The sequence below is a fragment of the Anas platyrhynchos genome, chromosome 4 (genome assembly GCF_047663525.1).
Source record: "Anas platyrhynchos isolate ZD024472 breed Pekin duck chromosome 4, IASCAAS_PekinDuck_T2T, whole genome shotgun sequence".
Classification (NCBI taxonomy): domain Eukaryota; kingdom Metazoa; phylum Chordata; class Aves; order Anseriformes; family Anatidae; genus Anas; species Anas platyrhynchos.
Window position 1 is genome coordinate 6917663 of NC_092590.1, and position 27008 is coordinate 6944670.

The window sequence follows — 27008 nt, forward strand, 5'->3', positions numbered from 1 at the left end:
TTTTATAAACAGGAGTAGGGAACTCAAGATTGTCTTGCAAAGGTTTATGGCATGAACCCTTGCATACATCCAGGGATACGCCACTCCACACAGACTTTCTTGCAAACAAAAACACTCACATAAATGCTTACAGAAAATGTTACTGAGGTGAGTTCATCACTTGCTATTTTTCTTCGCTATTTATCTTGTTCTTGTATCAACTCCCATTTGTCACAAGAAACCTAGGAGGCACTGCAAGCTTTTCAAGGCCAACATGCACAGTGCCGATTGCATGACGAGCACCCAGCAGGCATTATCAGAATAGAATTATCAGAGCATAATGATTTCTCTCATTTTAGAACTATAATTATATAATAATCAATAAAGTGTTTTCATAATGTATAAGATACAACATGGGGATCAAGTTGAAAAATGTCATTTATTATACTTATTGTTCTGCTTTTTTGATTTTTTTTTTTTCCCAGCAATTCCTAAATTTCATTGATGGCTTCCCCTGGATTTGCAGTCACATTAGCAGCAAAATGAAGATGATGAAGCTCTTTCTGAGGCAAAATTATTACCTTACTGTAAATACTTTCATTCTCTATCAGTGCTGAGATTCAGCTCTCCTGAAGCCACACGATAAGGACAGCTTCCTCCTTAGGAAGTCATTTTGGTAGGTTCTGCTTTCCCTTTCCTGGTTTTGGAAGAAGTTACACAAAAAGAGGACTGCAGTACATGATTGCATCCTTTTTCTTCACTAGAAGTATCATTTGCATGAAACAAGTTTTTATTGGTTCTATTTCATCTCAAGGTCTTCACACAACCATCAGATTCCTTAGCAAGTTTACCATCACTCCCACATCATGCAACACTGACCTTCAGGTAAAGAAGATATGAAGAGACATGAGAAAAAAAAAAAAAAGGTACAAAATGATATATTACACCAAACTAGAAGAACATGTTAAATGGTAAAAGACTCCATGTTTCAATACATGCATTTTCAGGTCTGTTTATGCTAGTGCCTGACTTCTGAACAGATTTAAGTCTATGCTACACAGTCACGGTCTTCTTTAATTGTGACCTACTTTTAGGCTTCATCATAATGGGTATGCAGAATCACAACTGAGGCTTAGCAAGCAGCAGCTATTTCTGATAAGCTGTATCAGGATATCAGACTCAAAGTTCAGCAACAAGCAAGAGAACTTTCTCCACTGTAAGGACCAATCCTTTTACGCTGTTTAGCTGTATCCCCGCACATTAATTACTAACAGCCTTACTCTACTCATTTATTTACAATTATCACACTGCCCCAACTACCGTTTACTCCTTTGATATTTTTGAACTTCTCATTTTAACATTCAACAAAACCCCAAGACAGAAATTGGCCATTCTTGTCAGAACCATGCTCCCAGCAGGAGCTCTGAGTCACTCCAAGTCTTATTCATTCAGTAAGAGAAACTATTTAGTCCAGGAAGAAACTGAAGTCTTTAACCCATCTACAGAGTCAAAGCTCTAAAACTCCTGGTATTTTCCACAAAAATCCATGACCAGTCAAATCTCTTAAGCAACAAATATGTAACCATCCATTTTCAAAACAGGTAGCAGTAACCAACACCTGTTAGACATTGTTAAACAGTTCAGATTAACACTGACTTGTGCAAAAAAAAAAAAAAAAGTTCTGTTCAAGCACGAATTGTTTTACATAAATCCCATTTCCCATTATGCACTTGGCATTTCTCAGTTTCAATAAACAATTCTGCCCATAGACATTTTTCTAGTTGTATTTATATCAACAGTATCAGAAGTTCCTTTAGTTCATGCGTGATGGTCCCAGCCCAGAAAGAGAGCGTTCTTACTGCTGTAAATCCTAAGTTTTATATTCCTTTGCCTTCCCCCCACCCATTCATTTCCTGAGCACTGAGTTTTCACTGAGTTTGCTTGCACACAGCTCTGTCTGCTGTGCAAAGCAGCCCACCTGCTTTGAAGGCGGCCTGCTGGTTTTGCAGTAGCTTGGGTTGCCAGCTGGCTCACAATGTCCAGCTAATTTCCCTGATGACTCAGTTGTAGCTATGTGATTTCTGTAGTGTTGTAGCACCTGGTTTTGGTAGAGGCTGATTCTGGATCTTTCAACAGAAAGATCAGACTAGTGCTGTGATTAAGATCCTGTGACAATTTTAGTCAGGCCAAACTTTCGTTACAAGCCTTAGAAAACATTCATCCCAGTCAAGAAGACAACAAAAACCCTACACCTTTTACTGTTTAGTTATATATTTTAACATTAGCTACAAAATCCTTCATATCTCTCTATTTCATTGTTTTACATCTTTAACTTCACCATAAAACTAGGTTCTTGCAGGTTTCCCCCTCTATTTCTTCATAATTAGCCACTTAAGAACATGCAGAGATTCACCTCATTCAATATCTATATCCTAAAGCACTGCGATATTATGCATGGGCTGCCATGAAGCAATCTAAGATTCTTAAAGGTACAATTACCCACAAAAGCCTCTCATTGCCATCTTGAATATAGCACAAAATAAAATAATAATAATAATAAAATATATATATGTAAATATAAAACAAAATCCACACACCAGAGAGTGGAACACCAGCAACATTTGTGTGCCTTGGATAGAGGAGATAACACTTCAGCATTTCCCCTTGTAAAGTACGATTCATACTTTTTTCCTACCTATTAATCTTCCATAAATCATTGCCACGATTCATTATACACCTATTAGTTATTTATAACAATATATTCATAGATTAACATGAACAGTTTTGGGCTATGAAATATTCAAACCGTTTAATGAGTTGTGTGGCACAAGGACTAAGACTGGGATTGTTTGTTCCATAATTGAAATTTAAATGGGGAAATTACCAGTCTGTGAGCAAGTAACGCTCAAAATTTTGTGTTTTGAAAATAATTTCGAGAAATACTTTTGTACCACAGCTAGAGCCAAATGCTCAGAAGCTAGTAGCCAAATGTAGAATCTGGGTTAGATATTCAGAACACTTGGTTGTGCTGCATGGTTCCAGGATATATAATATTTAATAAGGCCACTAAAAAGTTGTTCTGCACTTTGAGCAGCCAGGGGGGATGTTCGACGGGGCTGCTACCGAGCACAGGAAGATGGGGAGTTATAAACAGAGTGGCCCAAACCACAGACAGCATCTATGGTCACACCAACCCTCATCCATCCCAGTCAGTACCAGAATAAGAGCTAGGCACAAGAATTTTGCCAGAAGAAACCTACCCCAGAGTAGAAGTGGTGTTTGCAGCAGGCTGCAAGGAAGCATAACTAGAAGGGACAGCATCTGGTAATGCAAAAACCAAGAGGAGATTCTGTGGCTGAGCCAGGAGCCACCCTCCCTCCCCAGAGATGGTCAATATGAATCACAAGGAGACCAGAACAAAGCCCTCAACTCTACCAGCAAGCTCACAAGGACACTCACCAGCAGCTGTAGCTCTCCTAGATGGGTCAGGCACATCTCTGCAGACTTCATACCATCTATCACCAGCCAAAGCCCAAGATGTCCACTCAGAACACAATTATTTCACTTTAACACAACTTCTCTATTTGCAGTTTGTTTGTTTGTTTTTAATGGGCACTTTTGCTTTAAAGCCTCTCTCAGGAACCTTTGCCAGAAGAGTACCAGCTCCAGCCACCACCAAGGCAGCAGAAACCCCTACTGAAAGCTCCCCTTGGCAGGGCACCTGCCCTAAATACAATAAGCAGCAGCTGCCACCAGGCAGACTGACTGATTGCATGTACCAATCCCACATCACCTGCTCATGAAAAGGTTTGGGTACTAATAAGCCTTGTGTTCTTAACGAATTGCAATCCATACCAGCTTTTACTATTTTGGGTTAGAGTGGTGCTACTCAGCTCAAAGTGAAAATGCAACTGCAGTACCAGCTGGGAGGATCCCAACAGGTTGAAGCAATCTGCTCCTTACTTTACTTTGCTCAGGGCAGGAGAGATCTGCTCTAGATTTTTTCTTCGCAGAGTTTTTTCCTGCTTTCATGTCATTCATCTACACCTGCACTGCCAATTGTCTTCGTTCCCAGCCAGGGGTGCTGTTTCTGATGTGGGCATCCAAGAGGCATGTCAGTACAAGGGTGGTGCACCCTTACTCTCCCAGCAGACTCACTGAGGGGAAAAAAAAAAAGAAAGAAAAACAGAACAAAAACACATTTACAGAGTGTGCTTCTTCTACAGCCCATTTCAATTTTGGCTTGCCATAAGGACCCAGCTGGAAAAACTGCAGCCTCAACACAAGGACAAAGGAAAAGTCTGTCTCTTAATGAACCTTTGAGGTGCAAGATGGTCAAGTCACTTATGTAACCAACACAGGTGTTTCTCCAAATGGTATATTTCAATGCTTACTTTCAGGGTTGTCCCTGAAAGGATAGACTTATGGTACAACAGTAATTCTGCTATAGCCAGCCATGATGGACAGAGCATGGTGCAGCCAGACAAGCAGCACACATCAGTTAAAATATGCAGTTTTACACTGACAAAACACCAGGACCTCAAAGACATCAGACCAGATACTGGTCATACTAGGTGTATGCTGATACATCCATAGTGACTGTGATATCAAGCACTGACTTCATGCTTTATATCATCATGGAGGAGACAGGAATCAACACCTCCAATGTCCCCCTTCTTCAGCATCATATTTATCAAGATTGACAGTAAATAAGGGTTTTTGCCCTATTGACTTCAGGAATTACTTTTCCTGGAGCTAGCTGGCTGTAGCTGTAGAAAAAGATCCCTCATACCCACTTTTGGGATGCAAAGTGAACGGGTAGATGCCAGTGTCCATCAGAATCAACCGTGCGAGGTCAGGGACACGAACTGCCACCAGCTGGGGCACGGGGGGTTGCCAGGGCAAGGAGAGAGGAACATTAAGGCTTGCTCAAGAATAACAGACATACATATCTGTAACAGTTATTCCTTTGCAGCCTCATAAATTAGTGAGCCCATAAAAACAGGAGCCTCAAGGAAGGACATGCCAAAACCCTGCCATGCAAACCATGTTAATTATGATAATAGGCAGATTTTAATAAACCAGTTCCTGGCTCCCACACTTTCACCTATAAAACATACATATTTCCAAGGCATCATTCTCCTTCTTGTCTCTATTCAGGTAAATGGTCAAATCTTACTATCTGCACCTGTAAATGTTCAGTGTGAAAGATTTCCGGGGAGCTTACTATAGTCCTCCTGACAGGCACTGGAACCACATCTCCATCCAAAACTCAGCAGCTTTTGTCAGGAGCAGCTAGGGACTGTCCATCTGTCATTAAAGTGTTAATTTGGTTCATTAACACAGAAAATATTCACCATTTCCCACTTTGGAGGAGATGGGCTGTACCGTCCTTTTAATAGAACTCTGCTGGAAATCAAACACAATTTTTATTCAGGGGAATGATTACTGTGTCTTGTTTAATTCTTGCCTAACAAATGTCAGCACTAATGTATTACAGATTATTCAGTCAATTTGATGGTTCCAGGTGAAAGAAAGGAACACAAATCTCTTCTTTTAGTGTAAAAAGGGTCAGCTGGATGACTTCCACTGCAGGAGCCGAGATGAGGCTTGACATGAATCAATCAAGCAGGCTCAATTTTACAGTTATAGTGCCTAATGCCTAAACATGAGCGTATGGGTGGAAATTAGCACCCGATTATGAGCATACATGATCTTCCCTTGGAAGACAATAATATTGGCATTAAGCTTCTCAAGAGGGAAGATGCTGCTGGTTTTTAATATGTCTTAAATTATGTCAGGAAAAACACTGGAACATCACACAAAAGCCACAGTCAGTGTATATTGCTATCTCATAGAGCTGGAGATCTTTACAACAATATTGACACAGGAGCAGGCAAGCAAATGTCAGCCAATATAACATATGAAATACTTAACGTAACCAATTTTCAGCTGTCAATCAGCAGGGAATAATGACTGATGCAAGGAATCAATACACCACAATTGAATTCCAGCTCACAAACTTGTTTCGTTCTGTGCTATAAAAGACTGTCAAATGTCACACCCCAAGAGATGCAACAGGATTCCAAAGATTTATTTATTTCAAGCTCTGAAGTCTATTAGCAATAGTGCTCCTTGTGCTATTGGAAAAAGAGCTTTGATGACATTAAATTTTCAGAAATGACAACTCATTGCATCTGGAGCCAATTAATTATACCACTCTATCATATTTCAGCAGTCCTCTATCATTTTACTAATAAGTAATTGCACATAATTATATTTAAACAAATTATTGTGACTTTAAAGCTGTAAATATTTGATTGTAATCTATACAGTATTAGCTGAGTATTTTTAAACAAGTTGTTTTGTACTTTTGATAAAAATAATAATAAAAAAATCACTCTATCCTTAGCTCCATTTCATTCAGGTAGCTTAAATGTATAAATTATTAAAGCTGAGTGATTAAAATTTACTAGAGAAGTGTACAGAGTTGTATATTACCCTGTATACTGCACTGGTTTTTGTTTTTTGTATTTAATAAAGGCAATGGAAGAAAAAAATATTTATTTTTATACTCTACAGTGCTGTAGTCTGATGAAAGGCAAAGGAGATACCAGAAGGAAAGAATGAGAAGATGCAAAGGTGAAGACTGCAGAGTCATAATCTCCAAAGAGTATGTATTGTCTACACGGAAATGCATGGAATATACCCCCCATTGGAACAGAAAAACAAAATGTAGCCATAGGAGGCTGATTTATGTAAATACATAAAGTATTTAAAACATAACAGAACAGTGCACTTGTTTCCATAACATAATCTAGTTTTGGTAATAGATAATTCATTCATTGATTCATTCTTGACTTCTGCCTATTGAGCCTTTCTATGTTTTCCTTCCTGCAATGCTGTCTTATGAAAGGAAAATCTGATGGCAGTAGCCTCTTCCTCCCTGGTTAGTCCCATTGAAGCTAGTGAGGCTCTGTGCACGACTGGGCACCAGGCTGCAGCTGGGTGGTGGAATCTGGCCCACAGTAATTATAAGACTATTAAAATTAGCATATTTTCTTTACCTGAGGCTGAGAGTTAATTAAAATCTGACAGTAGATTGTATACAGAAGATAAACACTACTGTATTTTCTTTCCAGTACATGGATATATAGTAATTCATTTAAGACAGAGAAGCTCATGCTGTTGAATGTGCTTATTAAAAACAGCAAGGAAGGTCAGGGGCAGTGCTTGCTGTATCCTTCATTTGTTCTTCACTGAAAATGATATAACTGAACTGCAAAAGTTGAGATTGAAAAGCCGCTAGCGTGTTGTCTAATTTCAGCCACAGAAGCTGCTGTGCACTCCGTGACTTTATGAGGGAATAAGATTACAGGTCACAAGAGCTTCTTTATTTCCCACCTGTAGCTTCTAACAACATTTTATTAAGGATTTTCCCATCTTCTCTCTCTGACCTACAGGGGACAAAATTCTAACAGCTGTTGCAGGACCCGTACCGAAGCGGCATTAACACAGATTAGCAGTTCTGAAAAGTAGTATCGTTTTATCAGGACTATATTTATGACTGCTAACTAATATTTTTACAGCGCTTGCAAGATAAACACAGCATATCGTTATGTAAACATGAAAAAAGGCATTTAACACAGTTAAACACTTAATGCATCATGCTTGTTTTGTCTAAAGTCACACTAAGCTGCTCTTTGAAGCTTTAGTACACATTTACAAACCAAACACTTATGCATCCCATGTGCTTATATATATATACTGCTGTTGTCTGTATTGCATACGGAGATTATTGATCCCTTATTAATCAAGTAGAGTCTATGTGCATTATTAATATACCCAAGTAGAGGTAGAGCCTCTGCCAAATATTAAGTCAAATTAATACATGCCCAGTGCTCAGCCTTTCCTTTAGCACACAAGTGGAGTTTTGTTTCCACAAGGACTACAAGATTAGGACCTTGCTAATTTATTACAGAAACAATAGTAATCATCTTTAAACATTCTTTATAAGCTAGGTTTCTTTTTTTATGTAAGATCTCATTTATTCACATGGATGTACTGGAGAAAGAGAGAAAGAAAAGGAAGGAAAGAAGACAGTGAAGGAGAAAAAAGAAATCTGTACTATAATGTTATAAATTTCTAAAGTGATTGTCCACTAACTATCCAACAGGAGCCTATCTTCCTATCTTCTACAGACAAAGTAGGTGCCAAGTGTATCTACAGTTAAGTTTTGTAGTGAGCTCTCTATGTGCATTCATGGTGGAAAATCCACACAACTTATGGTCTCAAATCCACACAACTTTCTAAAGTTTAAATTAGTTGTCATGAAGGCTGGGATACATTCTCTTCTGTCATCATCCTAAGCACAGCTGCTAGGTTAATCAAGCTGTATTATAATTGCACTAGAGAGTAGGAGACTCAAAACAATGACATACAGAATATTATAAGGAAGAAGACCAAGATGCCACATATGCCTTCCAATGTTCAACTGGCCTATTTGCCCTCCCCAGAGAGCCATGTTAGCTGACAGAAAAATTAAATATTAGTTGTCACATTACTGAGCCTGATAAAGTGCTAGCAGGGGAAGGTTGATGTGTAGTGCATGGACAAACAGAACTGCATGGTCTGCTGCATGCTATGGTGAGAGTTTTTAGGATGCCACAATAATCACAGCTGAGTTCAGATTTTCAGGTCTTATTTGTGTTCCTGAGTAGACCAGACAGGTTTCAAAAAGTTTGACACCTAGCACAGTGTGGCATTTCAAATATCCACCCATAAATAAATGCCATATGATAGGAGCTGCTCAGGACTTCTGGCAATCTGGCGGTGTGTGTCATTGTGCTGGTCTTTGTAGCCTGAGGGATACAGACAGATGTGACCAATAACCAAACCACAATAAAATAAAACAATTACACATTACTTTAAAATGTGTGATGAGAAATGATTCGTCCTTAGACACCAATTCAGCTCATTACTTTCTGCGCTGCCCCAGAACAGACACCAAGCTTTTGAAAGGCATTTCTCAACAAGAGCATTTGGATGCTGGCAGGCATCACAGCCAGTTGTGCTCACTCCTTTGGACGGGCTCCCCACATCTGTCAGTCGTCAGACTGCCACTGATAGACTGTCTGGGCTGGACGCGCCTTTTACTTACAGTTGCTCGGTCCATCACCTGTAGTTTTGATCTTTAATCCCCCTGAAAATAAATTCAGGACAGAATTCTTCATTACAGGACATTGGCAAAAGCAGAAAGAGCTGTGTTTTGTGGTCCTAATACTCATCCTGGCTTTCCTCCCAAATTCCCATCATTATTTTGAACCTTTTATCTGTTTAAATAAAGGCCCCTGATTTCTGTTGTAGAGTGGAAATAGGATTCCTTTGAAATGACTACTGGGAACTTTTTCAGCATTTTCCCCTAGATCGTTCTGGAAGCACCATGGAAGCAATTACAGCCTTTTTCCATCTGTCAGCTCTAGGGGCTGGCATCACCAGAAAAACTGCAGAAACGTCCTTCCCCCAGCCATAGGTGGGAAGAGGGCCATAATACGAGCATAACTAGAGAGGAACAGGAGGTGGGAGGGAGCGCTACATCTGCCTTTAAGTAGAACAAGCAAAAGGTGAACCAGAACGGTTTCTCCCCAAATATTTATAAGACTCAGGCTTGGGCTATGACTGTTGTTGAAAGCTCAGGCTGGCCCTGGAACAGTTCCCAGAGCTGGAGGTACCTGTGGGAGCCCGGAGCAGTCTCTAGCCTGGTGCATGGACCTGCTGGGCAAACACCAGCATGGGTCTCCCAGGCTATTCAGGTTAGCTCTCAGCACTTTCCTTTTGGGGTTTTGTCATCACCAGCATTGCTGCTTTCATAATATTTTGATGGGACACAAAGTATTCCCTTTGCCACAAAAGCTGGTCCTGCTGCTTTAAGTATGATTTATGGGTACTTCAGAAATGCACATTAATATATTATTATCCTGAAAATTCAGATCCATTTTCAAAGAGATGAAAATATACCACTTCTACAAGAAATCCTTGTTGCCACACCTCTGAAGTCCTTAAACCACTTGAAATACATTGAAGAGTTAGAAAAGTCTCTTGCAAAACATGGGCAAACTGCTCGTGCTGCTGTATAATAATCTGTAACGCCTGCTTTTGCATTAAGATGTTTTGACTAAGTAAAGTAACATAACACCAGTCGAGGTGTCAGTCCAGACTTTTAGACTTTAATAAACATTGTTGATTTTGTGGGATGCGTCAAATTCTTATTGCTATTCATTTCATATACCATTAAGTATTGCTGACTGTACATATGGAATGGAGAGGATGGAAGAAATATAAGAAATATGAACAGGACTTTGGTTTCTTAAGTGCATTTAGTTAAAAAGACACTTGGTTTATATTTTTTCTAATGAAAAATTATGCATCTATGGCTAGAAATTAAGGCTGCTGTACTATGTTCTCATGCTGAAAAATTCCCAACACAACAGCAACAAGTTATGTGAGGTCAGCACGCTAGCACAGATACTTGTATTGTAAAGTAGTAATTATTTTTGTGGCTTTGGGTCCAAGTTTGAAGATTACCTCGGGCTTAATTTCATGTTCTTTACACAAAGATACCTCCCAATGAAGTCATTGTATAAACAGTGTGACATTAAGCCAGTAGGCTATCCTGCAACTAGTTAGCAATTCTTCTACGTGTTTTCAGTACAGATAGATGTTCTTAAAGTACATCTGAATAAAAACAACAACCACGGATTCACAGGCAAGAGCATGCAAATAAAGAGCATTTTCCTCAGAACTGCGGAAGGGTTTGCTTCTGAGTTCTTTGCTATTTCTTTTTAATTTATGTCAGAGGTTTCTCTAGCAGTATATTTTATTTGAAAGAAAACTGTAACAGTAGTTAAAGATAAAAATTACCTGCAAGAAGTTGTATTTTTGTAGCTTTTAGCAGCAAAAGCCACACAATAATAGTTCCAGAGGTGTTACCAAAGAACTGTACCATCAATGACAAAGATCGCTTAGTGACAACATATAATCATATTAAAAAAAATCAATTAGTGCAACCAATCCTTCACCAGAGCTTTAGATGTTATAGTCATAAAAATTGTGTAAGCCCAGCCATTTATTTTAAACATTCAGAAGATAATCCCAATGCTCTTCCTGTTGTATATTTTGCTATAGCAGTTTTTGTATAGGTTTTACATCCTTAAAGGATCACCAGCTTGTTAAAAAGGCACATCTATTCTGTAATGTGTAATACCCACTAAAACCATCTTAATCTATAACACTGCATGGAAACCGTTTCATTCTTCTGGATGACTACAGATCCTAATATAGGTGGATAGCAAATAATCACCTCCTTTACAGGAACTGAATTAACCAACAGGGAATTCTCTGAGCTACAGTCCCTTTGTGGAACATTCTCTTTTTGCATAATGTGAGAAAACACGCAGTATTCCAAACATGCTCATCCTTTAATTACATAAATAGAAAACAAGTACTTTAACTCCCATAGAGAAAGAATCATCCAAACAATTACACAATGTACCGTGTGCAAACCCACCACGTTATATCTTTGCACCCATGCCAAAAAGGTGACATAACAATGTCACTCATTTTCCTACCTTGGTTTAGCAATTTACAGGCTTATGTTGTGAGTTAATTCCTGGCTTCATTCGTGGTCTTAAACTACCTGTGAAAATCACTTGAGGATCTCAAGTGAAACATTAGCATTTTCCATTGGGCTTAGAAGATGCAGATGCAGCTTTAAAAAACATAGTTTATGCTCTTTCCATCTCACTTTTCTTAATAACATGTTCCAAAAATGTATATCCTGATAACTGTATTTTGTAATGTCGGTGGGTACAATAATATGTCCAGATTTATTCCATGGGATCTAAACACTGACACTGGGGAAAGAGCAACGATTGAACATCTTCAGCTAGGCAGTGCTGGGAGATGGGACCCCACGACTAAAGGAACAAAAAACAGAGGAAATTTTCCTTGCCAGACTTGCCTATTCCCAATGATCCCTCCCAGCTCTCTTTCATCCAGACCACGCCAGTAGAGACCATTTGTCTTTCATTTCCATTCTTAGTGACTGAGGAAACAAAGCCAAGACAAAGGCAGTAGTAGCTTATTGCTGGCTTAGTCCATTTTATGGTGGGAATAATTCATTTGTTGGCTGAGCAGAAAGATTATGCAAACTGTAAACCTCCACATACATGAATCCTGACCTGTGGCATAAACCTCTTACATTCCTCAAGCCATCCTCCAGCGTTAAAGAGTAAGTAAATAAGGCATTTACAGTTCTGTCCACCAGCATAGTTTTTTACAACAGTCCATGCCCTTTTTCATGAAGCCAAAAACACATGCACTTGCTCCATTTTACAGACACAATAAGCAATAAAGTAGATTCCATTAAACAGTACCAATAGCTGAAGATCACTTTCCTTTTTATTAGCGATACTAAACTTACCTAAGCAGAAAATATCTAACTCTACAGAGAATCAGAATTTACTTGACACAATGAATGAAGTGAGTACCTTTGCACACTGCTCGGTTTGAGATATGAGGGCATGTCCAGGACAGCATTGGGATCATGGCACAGAGTTTTTCCAGGGTAGGACAAACATTTCTCTTGCTAAAGCCCTTGAAAGAAAACCTAAGAAAAAATGTTAAATGATATTAAACAGTGGGCTTATTTCATTGTGAATAAACACTACTGTCATGATCTTCCCTTAGTCTTGTTATTGATAGGGAAAAAACAAACAAACAAATAAACAAAACAAACAAACAAACAATAACAATTGAATGGTTATTATTATGAGAATGATGAAGTTCCTTTTTTTTTTTCTTTTTTTTTTTTTTCTGCCAGTAGACAGGAAAAAGGCATTGGAAGCTTGTGAAATTACACTGTATGTGATTCAGATAAAGAGATGGATTTTTCAAGGTTTGGTTAAACCAGCACCCTGAAAAACCATCTCTGATGATTCCATTGCACATCGAGCAAAAAAAGCAAAGCTACTCTCCAGCTGCTCTCATCTCCTATTCCCTGTCTTCTCATACCAGCTTCACTCTCCACTGGCAGAGATTAGGTGAAAGTGGTTGAAAGAGAGTATCGGAGAAGGCTGACAAATTCTCATACATATAACAAGCTTCTTTTCTTCTGTCTCATTCTCATCTGTAAAATGGTTGTTTTTATACGTGTATGTTGTCCCTGGCACTGTGTAAAGGACCTCCAGGCTAGTAATGAGGTCATGAAGTCTATGATATTAGGCTTTTAATTAAATAAAGAATTCCAGCTTTTTCCCTTCTTAAAATAAACCCATTAGATTGAAAAACAAATAAATAAACAAACAGCTCTGTCTTTAGTTGCTTTCAGAAACATCTGACATGTAACCTGTGACCTTCATGTAAGCTTTCAAGGCACTGCCTAAAGTTTTCACCTGTGATTCACTTACAGGTGTATTCTGTTCACTGAGACAGTTAATTGTATTTTTTTCTTACTGTTCTGACTGCTTTTAGATATGTTTATATTATATATAAAGTACTCTTTAATACATGTTAAAAGCAGTCTCCATCTATCAAAAAAGGAATCACAATTTTCATGGTATTCCATAATACAGATCAGTCAGGCAAAGATAATAAAATACCAAATAGTTTTCCAATAATTGTCATTGATTGGGTATTTAATTATCTAACTTAAAAACAGAAGGTTCTAGGTTTTTGTTTCTTAATTTTAAAATGATTCACTTCAAAGTTATGAAAAATATTTTTCTTGGATCAGATATTGTATTTGCTTTCAGCTTATTATTTAGAGTCTGAGCCTCAGAACCCTGTCAGATATCTTTTATCTAATATATGTATTTTACGTATTTGTTCATACACCGTGCATTGACTCATAGCCACTAAATAGACATTTTTTTTTGTTTCTTTTTTGGATCAAGACTTCTGGGCAATTTTACCTTTCCATTTTTATCCCATTTTCATTACATGCTAAACATTCAAAAGCAAGGTTTCTGTACCTAATCATTGTCTAAAGACTATCTACTCAGACCTTTAAAAACCGGTACGGACCTAACACCAATGGTGGTACATCATCTCTCTGATAACCTGCTTGGAGGTTACCACAAAACCTACAGCTCTGTCTGCAAGTCACCCACATAATATATTAATGTATAAGAATACCTACTTTCCCCCCACACCCCATTTAAACAGTAGGAGCCTTTTAAACAGTAGGAAAGCTCTCTGAAAATCATTGTTTTAAAGGCTTATTTATTTATTTATTTATTTATTTTCAGGTGTAGAAGCAGCATATCTGGGCAGTGACTTGTGCTCTTTGAGCATCTCGCTGCTGCATCGTGGTGGGACTGCGCCTGCAGGCACCCAGCGGCATGGACCACTGAAAGCCACGTGGTTGTTGTTACAGGGGAGACAAAATGCCAAGACCTGGCTTGGCAAAGCTCCTTGAAAGGCATGATGATCTGATTTTAAAGCACTTTACCGAGATTTAAACTTTGATAGCATTCAAAGTTGAATACAACGTATCAGTGTTTTATAGGTACATTAATGTTTTTATATGTGCAAGCATTTATACTGAGAGGTAGAGAAAAGCACAGGACACTGTAGTAAGGTAAGAGAGAACAGACACAGGTATGTGTGGTAGCCTAGCTTTGCACCTATGAGTTTTGCAGTTTATTCATATAGTAGGAAATGAAGCTTTTCTACATCAGTTCTTACTATTACAAAAAGAGAGAAAACAAAAGGAAAAGAAAAAGCCAATACAGACATATTCAGCTGGAAAGCACCACAGTAGGTAAGAGAAACATCACAGGAGTTTTAGTCCATGTTCCAAAAATTTACCTTAGCTGTATAGAGCAAAAACTTGGCAATTTGCACTAATTACATAAGAGGGCTCATAATAAAGAGTATGCAAATATACCTAAAGGGCAAGTTTTCTTTCTTCCTCAACATAATTAGTGGCTTTCCCCAAAATACATATCTGTAGCTGTCTGGCATTAAAAGAATATTCATAGGTAACAAGGTGCAAGAGAACAGTGCATTCCCTGTGGAAAAGGATGTGTAATACAGTGTAACACTAATGGCAGTTGCTGTTACCTGAAACAGTCATTTCACAGTTTTTTTCTTCATCTCTGTTGGAATCATGTGGCATTTACCTACACCAGGAGCCCCCCCTGCCCCGCTGTTTCCAGAAATAGCTATCTTAATAACAAGACATTTCTGTTTTAACCGGTTTTCCTTCCCCAGCTGTTTCCCCAAGGCTGAGGAGATAATATTATCAGCCAGTATGTCATGACTGGTTTTTAATTTGCACAAACATACAGGCAGGTAACAGGCAGGCTGCCAGGAGGACTGTACATCCAATCCCATCAGCAGTGTGAAAACATTCAGATTTAAACGGGGAAAAGCAAATGGGTCTCGAACGCCAGCACATAGCCAGAAGAACCTCCAAATTGAGAGCAGCTCAAAGCCATGTCCACGTCTGAGAAGGCAGGTATAGCTGTGACTATGTCTTTATGTACTTGTTCACATGGCACCATGGCAGAATTTTGGATTTCATTTATTTTTTTTAATTCAAGAATTGCAGCATGTAGAGGATGTCTGACAGAGCCGTGCCTATACATCCCGCTCACACCACGGAGGAAGTACCTGCAGATGAATTTAGTTTAAAGTTGAGAACTTTGTTGTGCCAAATCAATTTGTTTGAATAACGAATCATGTTAAGATACTATTAGAAACCATATATTTCAATATCGATACTTATAAAGTATTTTGTATGGCTTTTTGTTTTAAGTCTCAAACCTGGAAGCTTTCTACCTCTAAAAGTGCCTTCTCTTTCTTTTCCTTGATGGTCTTTATTAGTCTATTCTTAATAAAAATGTGAATGCTTCAAGAATAACTTAATAAAATCAAATTGCAAGGTTAAAATAATACTTTAAAACGTTAAAGTATTAGTGTTCTAGGCTTTTGACCCTCCCAAGCAAATAAACCTGTGTTATAATTGTGGATTAAAAATGAGGAAACGATTAGATGAAGATGAGAAACATCCAAACTGTTAGCTTACTTGAGAAACATTTTTTACAAGGCTTATTCCCTTCACTTCACCATACATCTTACTGTTATCTTTGAAGTTTATTGTGAAGGAAGTTTATTTACACTGTTGTCTTTGAAGCAAATAATTTCCACAGGGACTGCAGACTTTTAACAACAACAAAAAGCCATTTTCATTTTACTTGTTCTGGAATATGCCTTTACAGGAATATGCTACGAGTCTTTATGCAGCAATGCAATGTCTCTGAGCAGCTAACATCTGATTTAGTGCTTAGAAGCACAGAAGATAGGAAAGACAAAGATCCACTGATTTCCAGAAATCCAGCAAAGTCAGAGAATGTTGATCATATGGGACAGACAATTTTCCTTTCTCTGAAGCTGGGCATCATGTACCTGTGTTCATTCTCCGGCTCTGGGTTACTTCCTACTGGATGTTTATTATTATTATTATTATTAATAATAATAATCTGAATCCCCAGAATAACACCTGTATTAATTAATTGTCCTTTATGCAGATGGAACTCAGGGAAGAAACTGCCCCAGCCTGTGCCTTTCCTGAGGTTTGTACTTCCACATCACGCTGGAAAGGGGTGCCCGATGCCGCTCCTTTGCCTTTACATTAAGTGATGAATAAGATCCCTAAAATGAACTTAGCCAGTTATTTTCTAGGAAGTAGATTATGGCTTGAGTAAATTAGAAGTTGTGTGCCAAAATTTCTAAACAGAAGAAAAAAAAAAAAAAAAGAAAAAAAAGAAAAAAAGAAAAAAAAAAAGAAGGTGATTGAACATTCAAAAGAGTACTTTGTACAACAAATAAGTGTCCATTTTCAGGCCCGTTTTAGAGACTTGTCACTGAATACCTGGCCTCTAGCACAGACTCTATGGGGAATATTCCCAACAAGAAGCTGAGAAGGGTGAAAAATTTCAGCTCGTGAAATTCATATAATTAATTATTTTTTGCCTTCATAGTATTTTTCAGTTTTCCTCTTCTAAATCATTTCACATCAGCATTTCACAGGACCTGGAACACTTCTTTTCTACTCTGCCTCACTTTTTGGAAAGCATTCCTCTCCTTCCTTTTGCCTTCATATTGTGTTATTTCTGACCTCTTGCTCATCTTTTATTATTCTCCCGTTCCTAGCTCTATTATTCAAGCTGATATTGCAGCTGTGATTTCTATTTTTTCTTTGCCCTTTTTGGCTTTGCCAGGCATTTCATTAGCAGACTCATGGGGAGCATTTATACTGTCTCTCTGCCATGACAGAGTTCAGTGGGATTTACTAAAACTGATTCCTTGGCTATATCTGCTTCCAGTTACTATTAGAAATCTCTTTCCACTGAAGCGCATCGAGCAGATCAGATTCAGACCCGCTGAAAGCATGCACAAGCACAGAGAGGCACAAGAAGACGTCACTGGAGGTCCAGCTTCTCAGACCACATCCCAGCTTGGCCCACATCATGGCTGTAAAATTCTCCTAAAAAAAAAAAAAAAGTGCATTTTCAGTCTAAACTCAGTTCCTGAAAGCCATAATTATAGGAGCATACTCATGTCTTCTACAGAATAATGGGGGATATCAGAGCTCAGATGTTACGATCAAACAGTGGAGGGCTAAAATCAGCTGAAATAACTCATGGACCTGTTTTTATTTAGAGCTTCTTGGGTCAATGTATTTTTCCACAAGAAAACTAACTTGCTGGTAGAAAGACATGGCAACTACGGCACTGGTGCATTCATCCCTTTTTTGCCCTGTGCCACAGAAGTTCCTACTTCAGCCCTCCCCTCCCGCAGTTCCCTGGCTCCCATGTACCTTCATAACTTTTCTTTTGCTTTTTTTTCCCCCTCCTTCTTCCCCACCCCCTCTGTTGCCTTTTAAGCTTACTGAAAATAATGAACTCCTGTGGCCTTCAACCTCTCTAATGTCTCTGCTTATTTCTGTAAGTTAGTTTTGGCTGTTAGGCTATGTTATAATGTTCCAGCACAGATATTCTTTTTGTGATGACAGTAAATAAGATACACACAGACTTTTCTGTTTATTTTTTCAGCTGTTCATTTATAGTAAATTTTAATAAAAACTGTGAAACAATTTTGTTCCGTGGGGGAGGCTTGACACAAAAGGAGAACAATAATGTGCCAAAAATGCGTTGTTATGATCTTTCAGATGGGTACTGTCACTAGGAGGGGTCTGCACTTCAGTCAGTATGAACATGATAAAGTATGAACAGTACAGCTGCAAACTCCCTTTGGATAATGCTGCAAAACATATGGAAAACGTTTCCTGACTTATGAAAAATAATATTGGGGCAGAATATAGTAAAGGGACTGGGTCAAAAGGGTGCATAAAGCGTTAGCACAAACCTTAAGTGCAATCTTGTAGCCATAAATTCCCTACTAATGAAATGTATATGCAATTCTTACAGCCCCTCCGCGTTTGAAAAATCTATAGTGTTAATAAAGTGACATGGTTAGAAATCTATACGGGACCTTATTTATTCATTATTTATTTCAGGAGATGGCCCTGAATCTAAACACTCCCGTTGGGAAAGTTTGGATTGTGATTTAGGTTCAAATCCTTACTTTTTTTGGCTGGGACCCATTCCTGATCCTGCTTGGTCTGCACACTAGCATGCCACCTCCTTTCATCTGCCTTGCACAAGGCAGGGCCAGCAGACAGCCCCAAACCCCACAGCCGGAGCAGCCCAGGAGTGGTCCCAGGCATCCCCACCAGCTCCTCCAAAGGACTAATGCCTTTTAACAACTATGATTGAATGTCTCTTATGTGGGGTAGCATCCATGAGCAGCAGGATGTAAGCGCTGCTCTGTACTCTAAATTGACTCTGTCACCTTTCTGTGGTTTTTACTTGTTTTATAATCGCTCACTTGATCCTACCAAAAATAAACTAGCACGATCAATGGAATAGGTAGACCATGGGAGCAATGAATATCCACATGATTAAGGGTTTTCAGGCTTAGGTCCTAAATAACCATAATTGCCACTCTATTATCTACAGAGTTAGAGAACAGAGAAAGGTGAAGAAAGAAGTTGTTACTGGGAATTTATGATAAAAAGACTTTCCTCACACAGAAGCAACTATACCCACTTTTTCAGATCGCAATTATTAAATTCCAATAGTTGAATTAAAGCAAGAAAATGTTCCAGGGTAAACTGTAGAAACAAAGAATACTTTTCATCTTAAATTTCCACAGAGTAAAAATTAATCAAAAAGGTAAATTTTTGCCCAAAGAGCTCGGTTTCCAATATGAATGTTGGACCTGGAGGGGCTTCTCCAAAGAGACATTGAAATGTCCAGACTTCTACTTGGGATTACCCTCTGCTAGCAGCAAAGAAACATTAGGAAGAATATATGTCAGCAAGGCTAAATTTTTGTCTTAGACCTGTAGCAGGATGCTATTAGGCTCCTGATCTGCAGGTAAGAAATGATGTGGGATGGTGTGTTAAGTAGCTGATGTGCAGCAGAAATGTAATTGAGGCTGGAGTGGCCATCTTCAGTTGCTTACATCTTCCCTCTGTTACTGATGGTTACCTGTTTCTTAGTCATGCTCCTGTTTCTCAAATTTGTCATAACTGCCTTGCAGAAGTGTGAAAAAGAGCTATAGCAAAGTAAGATAAGGAGGTTGGATATTACCCTTTCAGTCTTTTATTTGGAGGTGGTGAGTGGCAAAATTAAACAAAATGTATTTTCCCTTAAAAGAAAACAAAAATGTTTGCAATTTTCATAATTCATTTATCCTTCTTTACAGCCTTACTAACATAAATATAGCCCCTAAAAAAGAGTATTTGCTGAAGGTGAAAAAGTAAAGCCACTGTTGATTTTAAGATAAATGATTAGCAAAGTCAGCTGAACCTCCAGGAAGGCTCACAATAAGAGTATGATGAACTGAAGTCAAGTGAGACAATTCACCTGAAGCAGGTAAGGATCATGACTGCTTGTATAGTTGCCTATTAAGGTGATTGGTACCTTGTCTTTTTATTAGGTGAGCCTCACATGGATTTCTGATTTCACACTCTCTGAGGTAGTAACCAGAAGCACCTACCCAGCTGTGCCTGCTGAGTGGAGAGCACAGATGACACAGCTACGAAACAGAAAGTGTCACCCAACCCAAGGGTGCCAGGGCCCTGCAACTTCCTCTAATGTGGTCACTACTTGATAGCAACTGAGTGAAAAAAAAAAAAAAAAAAAAAAGGAGAGAAAAGAAAAATGTTTGGTAAAAGAGGCAGTAATCCAAAATTTTGCAATCAAATTGATATAATGTGCCAAGGCCATTCAAAATAATTTCTTACTGCTAGAAGAAAGGGAGCAAAAAGGTAAATTAGTAATATTTTCATTAATATTTATGCATGTTCCTCACAGAGAAAAATGTAGTAGCAAAACCCACCAGAAAATCATGTAGTTTTTGCAAGTGACTAGTGACATAAACACATCCTTTGACACACTGAGGGCTATCGACCATCACAACAGGAAAGGGTCCCTTGAGTACCAACTGGTGAAGAAATGAAGCAGTGTGTTTGCAGGGAATATGGTTACTCTTATCCACCTAACAGCTGTTTGCCTGTTTTCAACACTGACGGCACACGTGCTGGATGTAATGACAGCCTGCTCTGTGATACCTGTGCTCCAGAATATTTGGAGAAGGACCAGCTGCTCGCCATGGCACCCAAGTCCTTTGGAGTCAGCTCACTTCTGTTACGAATCTGACTCTCTCTGGAAGTTATTTGATCTGATTAGCACGCAGGTGCAGGGAGGCCATGATGACAATTGTTTAGCCATTACTCGGAAACTTTAGGAATCCTGGAAAATTTTCCTGAAGAAAACAGGTATGTAAAGATACTAGTAGGAAAAAGAAAGTGCCTTTGTTTCAGCAGAGAAGCAAGTGGAGAAGATAATCTTCGTCATTTAAGTGTGAGTTTATAAATATTTTACAGTTAAAATACATATATTTAACAAAGAAAGGTGTTCAAATTCTGTGCGATATTGACATGATAACTAAATGTGGAATCATATCTCTATAGGTAGCCAACATCATAAACCTGTGTGAATATGAGGTAAGGGAGAAGAGAGATGTTGCACGGATGCAGCCTTTGCCATCTCCATCAGCCAACACTAAAATCTGAACACAACTGAAAAGCCGACGTAAGAGCAGTATCTATTCACTAATAGCAGTGGACATGTTGTGATGTTGGCATGCTCTCTGCAAGACCTGTTGAGCCCATGCTGGGGAAAAGGAGAGGGACAATCTGTTGGCCTGTAACAAATCACCTCACTCTTTTTTTTTTTTTTTTCTTTTTTTTTTCCCCAGATGGGGATTTCATGAGTAACATGGAATATATTAATTAGCTCCTTGTGGTCTGGATTTCAATTAAGGAGATGCAGAAAACCAGGGGCAGCAGCTGCTAGAAGTCAAGCTCCTTTTCCTTAATACGAAAAGAGCAGCCTGGCTCTTACCGGACCACTAGAGCTGTCTCCTACAGTTACAGCACACTCGGAGAGCACCGGAGTTCAAAAGCATTCTGGAGGGTCCTGGTGTTAGGGTGAGGATATTTGAGTCCTTGACTCCAGTCCTTATCCTTTTACAGGACCAAGGATTTCAACTGTAAGCTTCAAATAGCAAGTAAAAATAGCAACTAAAAGCATTCTTTAGGTATTTCATGTTGTCCTTGTTCTTTGTCTGTTACACACCTGCCATGGAAAATGTTGGATATGAAAAGTGCAGCAAGTTTTGACAAATGATTTCTTGTTTAATTAGGGGGATGTATGGATGACATACAATACAAGACAGAAGTCAACAGATTGCTTGTGGGACATCCTCAGAGAATGGGGATGAGCTCCGTAACCCTGTTTTCCTTGTTCTTGTCTGATAGTTCTCAAACTAATGATCTCAGAAAAATAGTTAAATTTCAAATACAGGTGCATGTTTCTTTTTCACAAAGGCATGCCCATCCTCACTGTGCTGAATCCCAAAGTATTTCTATTCTATTTAAAACAAACAAACAAACAAACAACAAAAACGAACAAACAAACAAAAAAGAAAACAACAAACCAAGGCTTAGGACAAATGTCAGTTTTAAAGCTTTATAGTAGAAGCTGGATGAATTTCCTTTCCACAGCGAAATGTTATTATAATTGACATGTAACTTCTACCTGCATTTGCAGGTCCAGCCCCACTCTTTTTGTACATATATACATTATACATGTATATACATTATATCTATATATATAACATGATTTTCTGGTCCATACACTCTTCAAAAAGCAATATGGGGAGGGATACTGGTCTCTTAGCACTTCTGCATTATGATCTACTGACCCTGAAAATAGGGTCAGAAGGAGGTCTCACAGCTAACTGGAAAACTAATCAATATAATTCTACCAAAGGGCTGGTACACACCAAGTAATATAGTCCCCTCCCCCTCACCGAAAGTCTCTGCCTCATTGCAGGGATTATAAACATCACATTTTGATACTCAGGAAAAGAAGAAAAAATATCAACCAAATAAAAAGCTTTGCGCGGCTCAGGATTTCACCAAGCCATATCACGGTTCTCAGATGTTAATTCTGAGCAGTCTGATTGGTTATGTTTTACAGTTTGGGCTTTCATTCCTTAGTAAGAAATTTAGAATTTTGCCTTTGATTTCTTCTACAGTTAAAATCAATGATGAAAAGGTGATTTTCTTCCTCTTCCCCCCCCCCCTCCCCTCTGCAACCCCAATATTACAGTTACACAATGAGAAAAATAAGCTAGTCTGATGCCACGCTAAGAGTCTTACTCACTCTGATTGTGCATAGCCCCGTGCAGCCCGGAGGAATGCCATCATAGACCAGGGCTGCATTTGATTCTGATCAGGTACTTTTACTGAGAAAGAGAGCAAGACAAAGGGTAAAAGGTCACTGGTGACTAATTTTCTGAAAACCAGCAGCTTGTGTAAGTAATAGAACATTTATTGTATTTCTCTGTCATCCCAGCAATGAGCTAGAAAATCCATAAGAATTCCCAGCACTAGCCTTTATTAAAGTATAGCCCTGGATTAGTTTAATGTCCAATTTAAAGTCACTGCTTGCACCTACTTTGCTTACTTTTCTTAAAGAGAGCCATTTTCCCCCAGTTACTTCCCAATTTACGTTGCCAAGAATATCTTTTCCCTTAATATAAACTAGGGTTTCATTTATTTTACACACACATATATATATATAAATGTTGAGAAAAGAGCACTTGAGTGCTGCATTCTTACATTAGAGACTTATTTTCTCCACACTGAAATATTAAAGCATAATCGGAGCTGGGCAAATACAGCAAAATCCAAGAACAGCCTTTCAGAAAGCAACAGCACAGGAATCACAAACTCCCTTTACAATGTTTGCACCCCTTCCTCTTGCTCTGGGTAAACATTCATGTGGTTTCAAAATATTATTTCTCTGAAAGGATGTTCATAGCACTTAACTCTGTTGTGGACAAGACAGAAAATGTTAACCAAAAGAGTTCCTGAGGCCCATACCCAAGCCACAGGTCTAAGGCTAATTAGTTTGAAAAGAAGCTAAAAATGCCCCTTCTCCAACAGGAAGCCCCCAAGAGCTCGTGACTATTATGTTCATTGTCCATAATGATTTGAGTGGAGACCCTGAGTGGCTTGGTAGTGCTGGAGATGGCAATCAGTGCTTTCAGTCAATACAGTTGACAGCTGTAAACACTGTTATTGGACCTTCAATGAGATCCTTGATACATGTTAACCCCATAAAATGTAATTACCCTCCAGACTAGACTAGAACAGCAGAATATAAACACTGTTTTGTGTTGAGTGAGCTCTCCCTTCCAGAGGATTTCATTAGGGAAATTGTCTTTTGCTGGCTCATATTACACTAAACCCACACCTAGATTAGCTTTCTGGTGGCAATAGTGCAGCTTTGCATCACCTGAATCATATGTACCCTTCCAGCATGCCTCTATATGAATTATGCCTGAGCAGAAGTTGCTTTATCTGTACCGGACACCTTCAGAAAGTCCTTCAGAAACATGCCTACAGTTCTCTTCTGTCTGCAACACTGACTGCTCTTTGAGCAATTCTGAGCTGCTTGGCAAAAGCCATAGCAGTGGGGAAAGCTTCCACCATCCAAAATGCACTCACTGCAAGTTCGGAAATGCCTCTCCTCTCACAAGCATGTCTGCAAGGCCAGCTTTGAGAGCACAGTCTTTGCATAGTGCTCAGAGTGGCAGTCTCCTCCACACGTGTCGGCTTGCTCTTTTCTCTGCAGATGGCTGGAGGACTTTCTCATCATGAGAACGGTGTAGATGGTAAGAGCTCTCGGGAGAGAGGCTCTGCCATGGCTCTTGGTCTTCCACATGAGACATTTCCAGCCTGTCCCCTTCAGTCAAATCCCTCAGGTTTTTCATCCTGACAGGTGTTATCAGAGTGGTCAGCACTGGAGAAGACACACTATTCTTCACTACGCCTGCTATCAATTTTGATTTGTTCTTGTGCTCAGGAATCTTGGGAGGGAGGGGAGGACAAGAGTCTAAGTGAGTACCACTGGCTCTACAGGACGTGTTCTGTTTTACTTTCCAACAGCTTTCTTCCTTCATTGGCAAGTATTTGCTTTTTGAAGCTGTAGACCTTCATTGCAGATTTCCTGCACCTGATTTCACTTCTTACTTGTGCCTCAGTTGCCAGGGACCATGGGGCATATTTTAATGGAAAATGGAAAACAAACAAACAAACAAAACAAGCAAACAAACAAACAAATACAGAGAGAGAAAGAGAGAGAGAGAGAAGGAGAAAGGGAGGCAGGGAGAAATAGAACAAAATTATCTTCAGAGAATTTAAATTTGAGGTCTAAATTCCCTGTCATGTCCAGCTCATGCTTATGACATCACAACCAGGAATCGTGGCAGGAAAAGACAAGTATTTAATACTGAAGTTTTCATGCACAGCCAAAGTTAATGAGATAGGATTTGTATTTTACACTTATTAGCTACAGCTAATGTAAACTTTCAAACACATCTGAAAGCATATGTTGTGATTCACAGATATAAATATAAATATAAATATAAATATATATTTATTATATATATTATATGTATATATATATATATTTTTTTTTCAGGCAGCACAACTGTGAAATAGTATTTAAAGAAATTGTTCATGCTTGCATACAAGCCAGTTACTTGATGGATGTATCACACACTTTAAATCAACACGGATGATACTATTAAAATTGAAGTCACAGCTCTTTAGCTGCTGCTTTTCCAATTTAGTTATTTATAGGAGAAGAATAAATATGTCTGGTTGAATCTTGTAGTTAGAGCTAAAAAAAGCACAAGAAGAGGTATAATACACAGATAGGCAGATGACTGATTCAGTGTAGTCTGTACATCAGTGACAATGATTCTGTGCCTGAGAGTGGATTTCAGGTGGAAAAAAGAAGCAGAAATAGTGGAGGTTTGTAAGATAAAGTAAGCCATACTTTTTTAGAAGTGCTGAACATCAATAGTTCTAATTCACATCAAAATATAAGATCATTACCTTTATAAGAAAAAAAAAAAATAAAACCTGTTCAGCAGTTTTTGAAAGTTGAGACTTTTAATGTTAAATCATTCTAGTTATCTAAAAATAGGTCTTAATTAACTTTGGAAAATTGTGGCCAAGTTCTCTGGAGGTAGGACTGAATAGTGTTTTTCATATCCCTGCATGAAAACCTTTTTCATTTTCAGCAGAGGAAGTCCCATCAGAGAACACACTGTAAAAGAGACAACTTGCTCTCCAAACACCGATAGAAGCCCATCACTTGTTTGGGACAAAACCCAGGGAAACTGAACTTGCCAACACCGTGATTTCAGAAAAGAGGAAATTCCTAATAAAACAAAACAAAGCAAAACAAAACAAAACAAAACAAAGCTTTCAGGTCTGTGTTTGATGCTGTATATGAATAACAAAATGCAATTGCTTTGCATTTAATTTTGTTTATGATATCTCCCAGGCCAAGAGACAGCAAAGTGCAGTAGTTACTTCCCCATCCTGCTCCTTCAAATCTCCCTTGTGCACAGCACTACTATCCAAGGAGTGGGTAAGGCTGAGAATGTGTCCAGGTGCTAAATGGCAGTAAAATTTACTGAGACAGGAACCCCAGGAGACTTTACCAGTTGGTTGCAATTATCAAGGTTCAAAACCCAAGTTAAAGGAAGTAAGATGGTACGGAACTGAGCAGGAGGCAGCGATAAAGTAATATGGGTTTGAAAGGAGACAGAAACCTAAGTAGAAATGGGAGTATTCAAGTACTGGATATAATCTGGGGCATATTAAGTGGAAGAAATAAATCAAGCAATAGCTTTGAGCACATGGTATAGAGCTGTGCTTTCTTTTATAATTTGTGAAATGATAGCAATTTTTGACAGAGTTTTTAAGAATCAGTTGGACACAGGCTGGAGACAAAGAGGTAAATCTGCAAACCCACACCACTGACAATCTGGAAAACCTGACAGAAGTACTCTTACAACAGCATAAGGCCTAGGTTTAAGCAGCTTCAGGCCAATACAGTGCATCCAGAGATTACAAAAGCATTAAGTATGACAGTTCCAGTTAAATGTTAGCTACAAGCAAACAGTACTTTTTCATGGAAAATATATTGGTGAAAAATGACAAACAATGTTAAAAATAATAAGAGAGATGAAAATAATGTAAACAACATGATCATGTTTAAAACATGACAGAGTTTGAAAGGTGTATGGAATAGCAGTTAAGTATATGTGAAATCATAGAGAAAAGAAAAAAAAAAAGGGAAAATGTAATTAGAGCTAACATGAGAACACATCCTTTAAGTGTAATAAATGAAAAGACTATTGCTCCAGTCATGGAGATTATTTGTGTTTATGCCCCCAGCCATGCAAAGCAGCTTGGAGTAGCGAGATCTTAAACAATAAAACTGAAATCCTGAATCCACTGAACA

At 38.6% G+C, this 27008-nt stretch overlaps 1 protein-coding gene and 1 long non-coding RNA gene across 32 annotated transcripts in view; both read right to left on the bottom strand.

The window, feature by feature from the left end:
- Positions 1-3812, bottom strand: part of FAM241A (family with sequence similarity 241 member A) — a 271707-nt gene extending 267895 nt beyond the window's left edge. The window contains exon 1 of one of the 2 annotated variants that reach the window (XM_038178404.2): positions 3439-3702. In XM_038178404.2, coding sequence (XP_038034332.2) covers positions 3439-3489 — 51 coding nt within the window. In that variant the 5' untranslated portion in view covers positions 3490-3702. Of the gene's footprint in view, positions 1-3438 lie in introns of both variants that reach the window. The other variant, XM_072036913.1, reaches the window with a different exon arrangement.
- Positions 3813-14268: 10456 nt separating this feature from the next.
- Positions 14269-27008, bottom strand: part of LOC106016802 (uncharacterized) — an 86283-nt gene continuing 73543 nt past the window's right edge. For 12 of the 30 annotated variants that reach the window (XR_011808788.1, XR_005265557.2, XR_011808793.1 and 9 more), the window contains one exon: positions 14272-17530. This is a non-coding gene — a long non-coding RNA (uncharacterized lncRNA). Of the gene's footprint in view, positions 17531-22844; positions 22927-24193; positions 24725-27008 lie in introns of all 30 variants that reach the window. The other 18 variants (XR_011808797.1, XR_011808798.1, XR_011808773.1 and 15 more) reach the window with 8 other exon arrangements.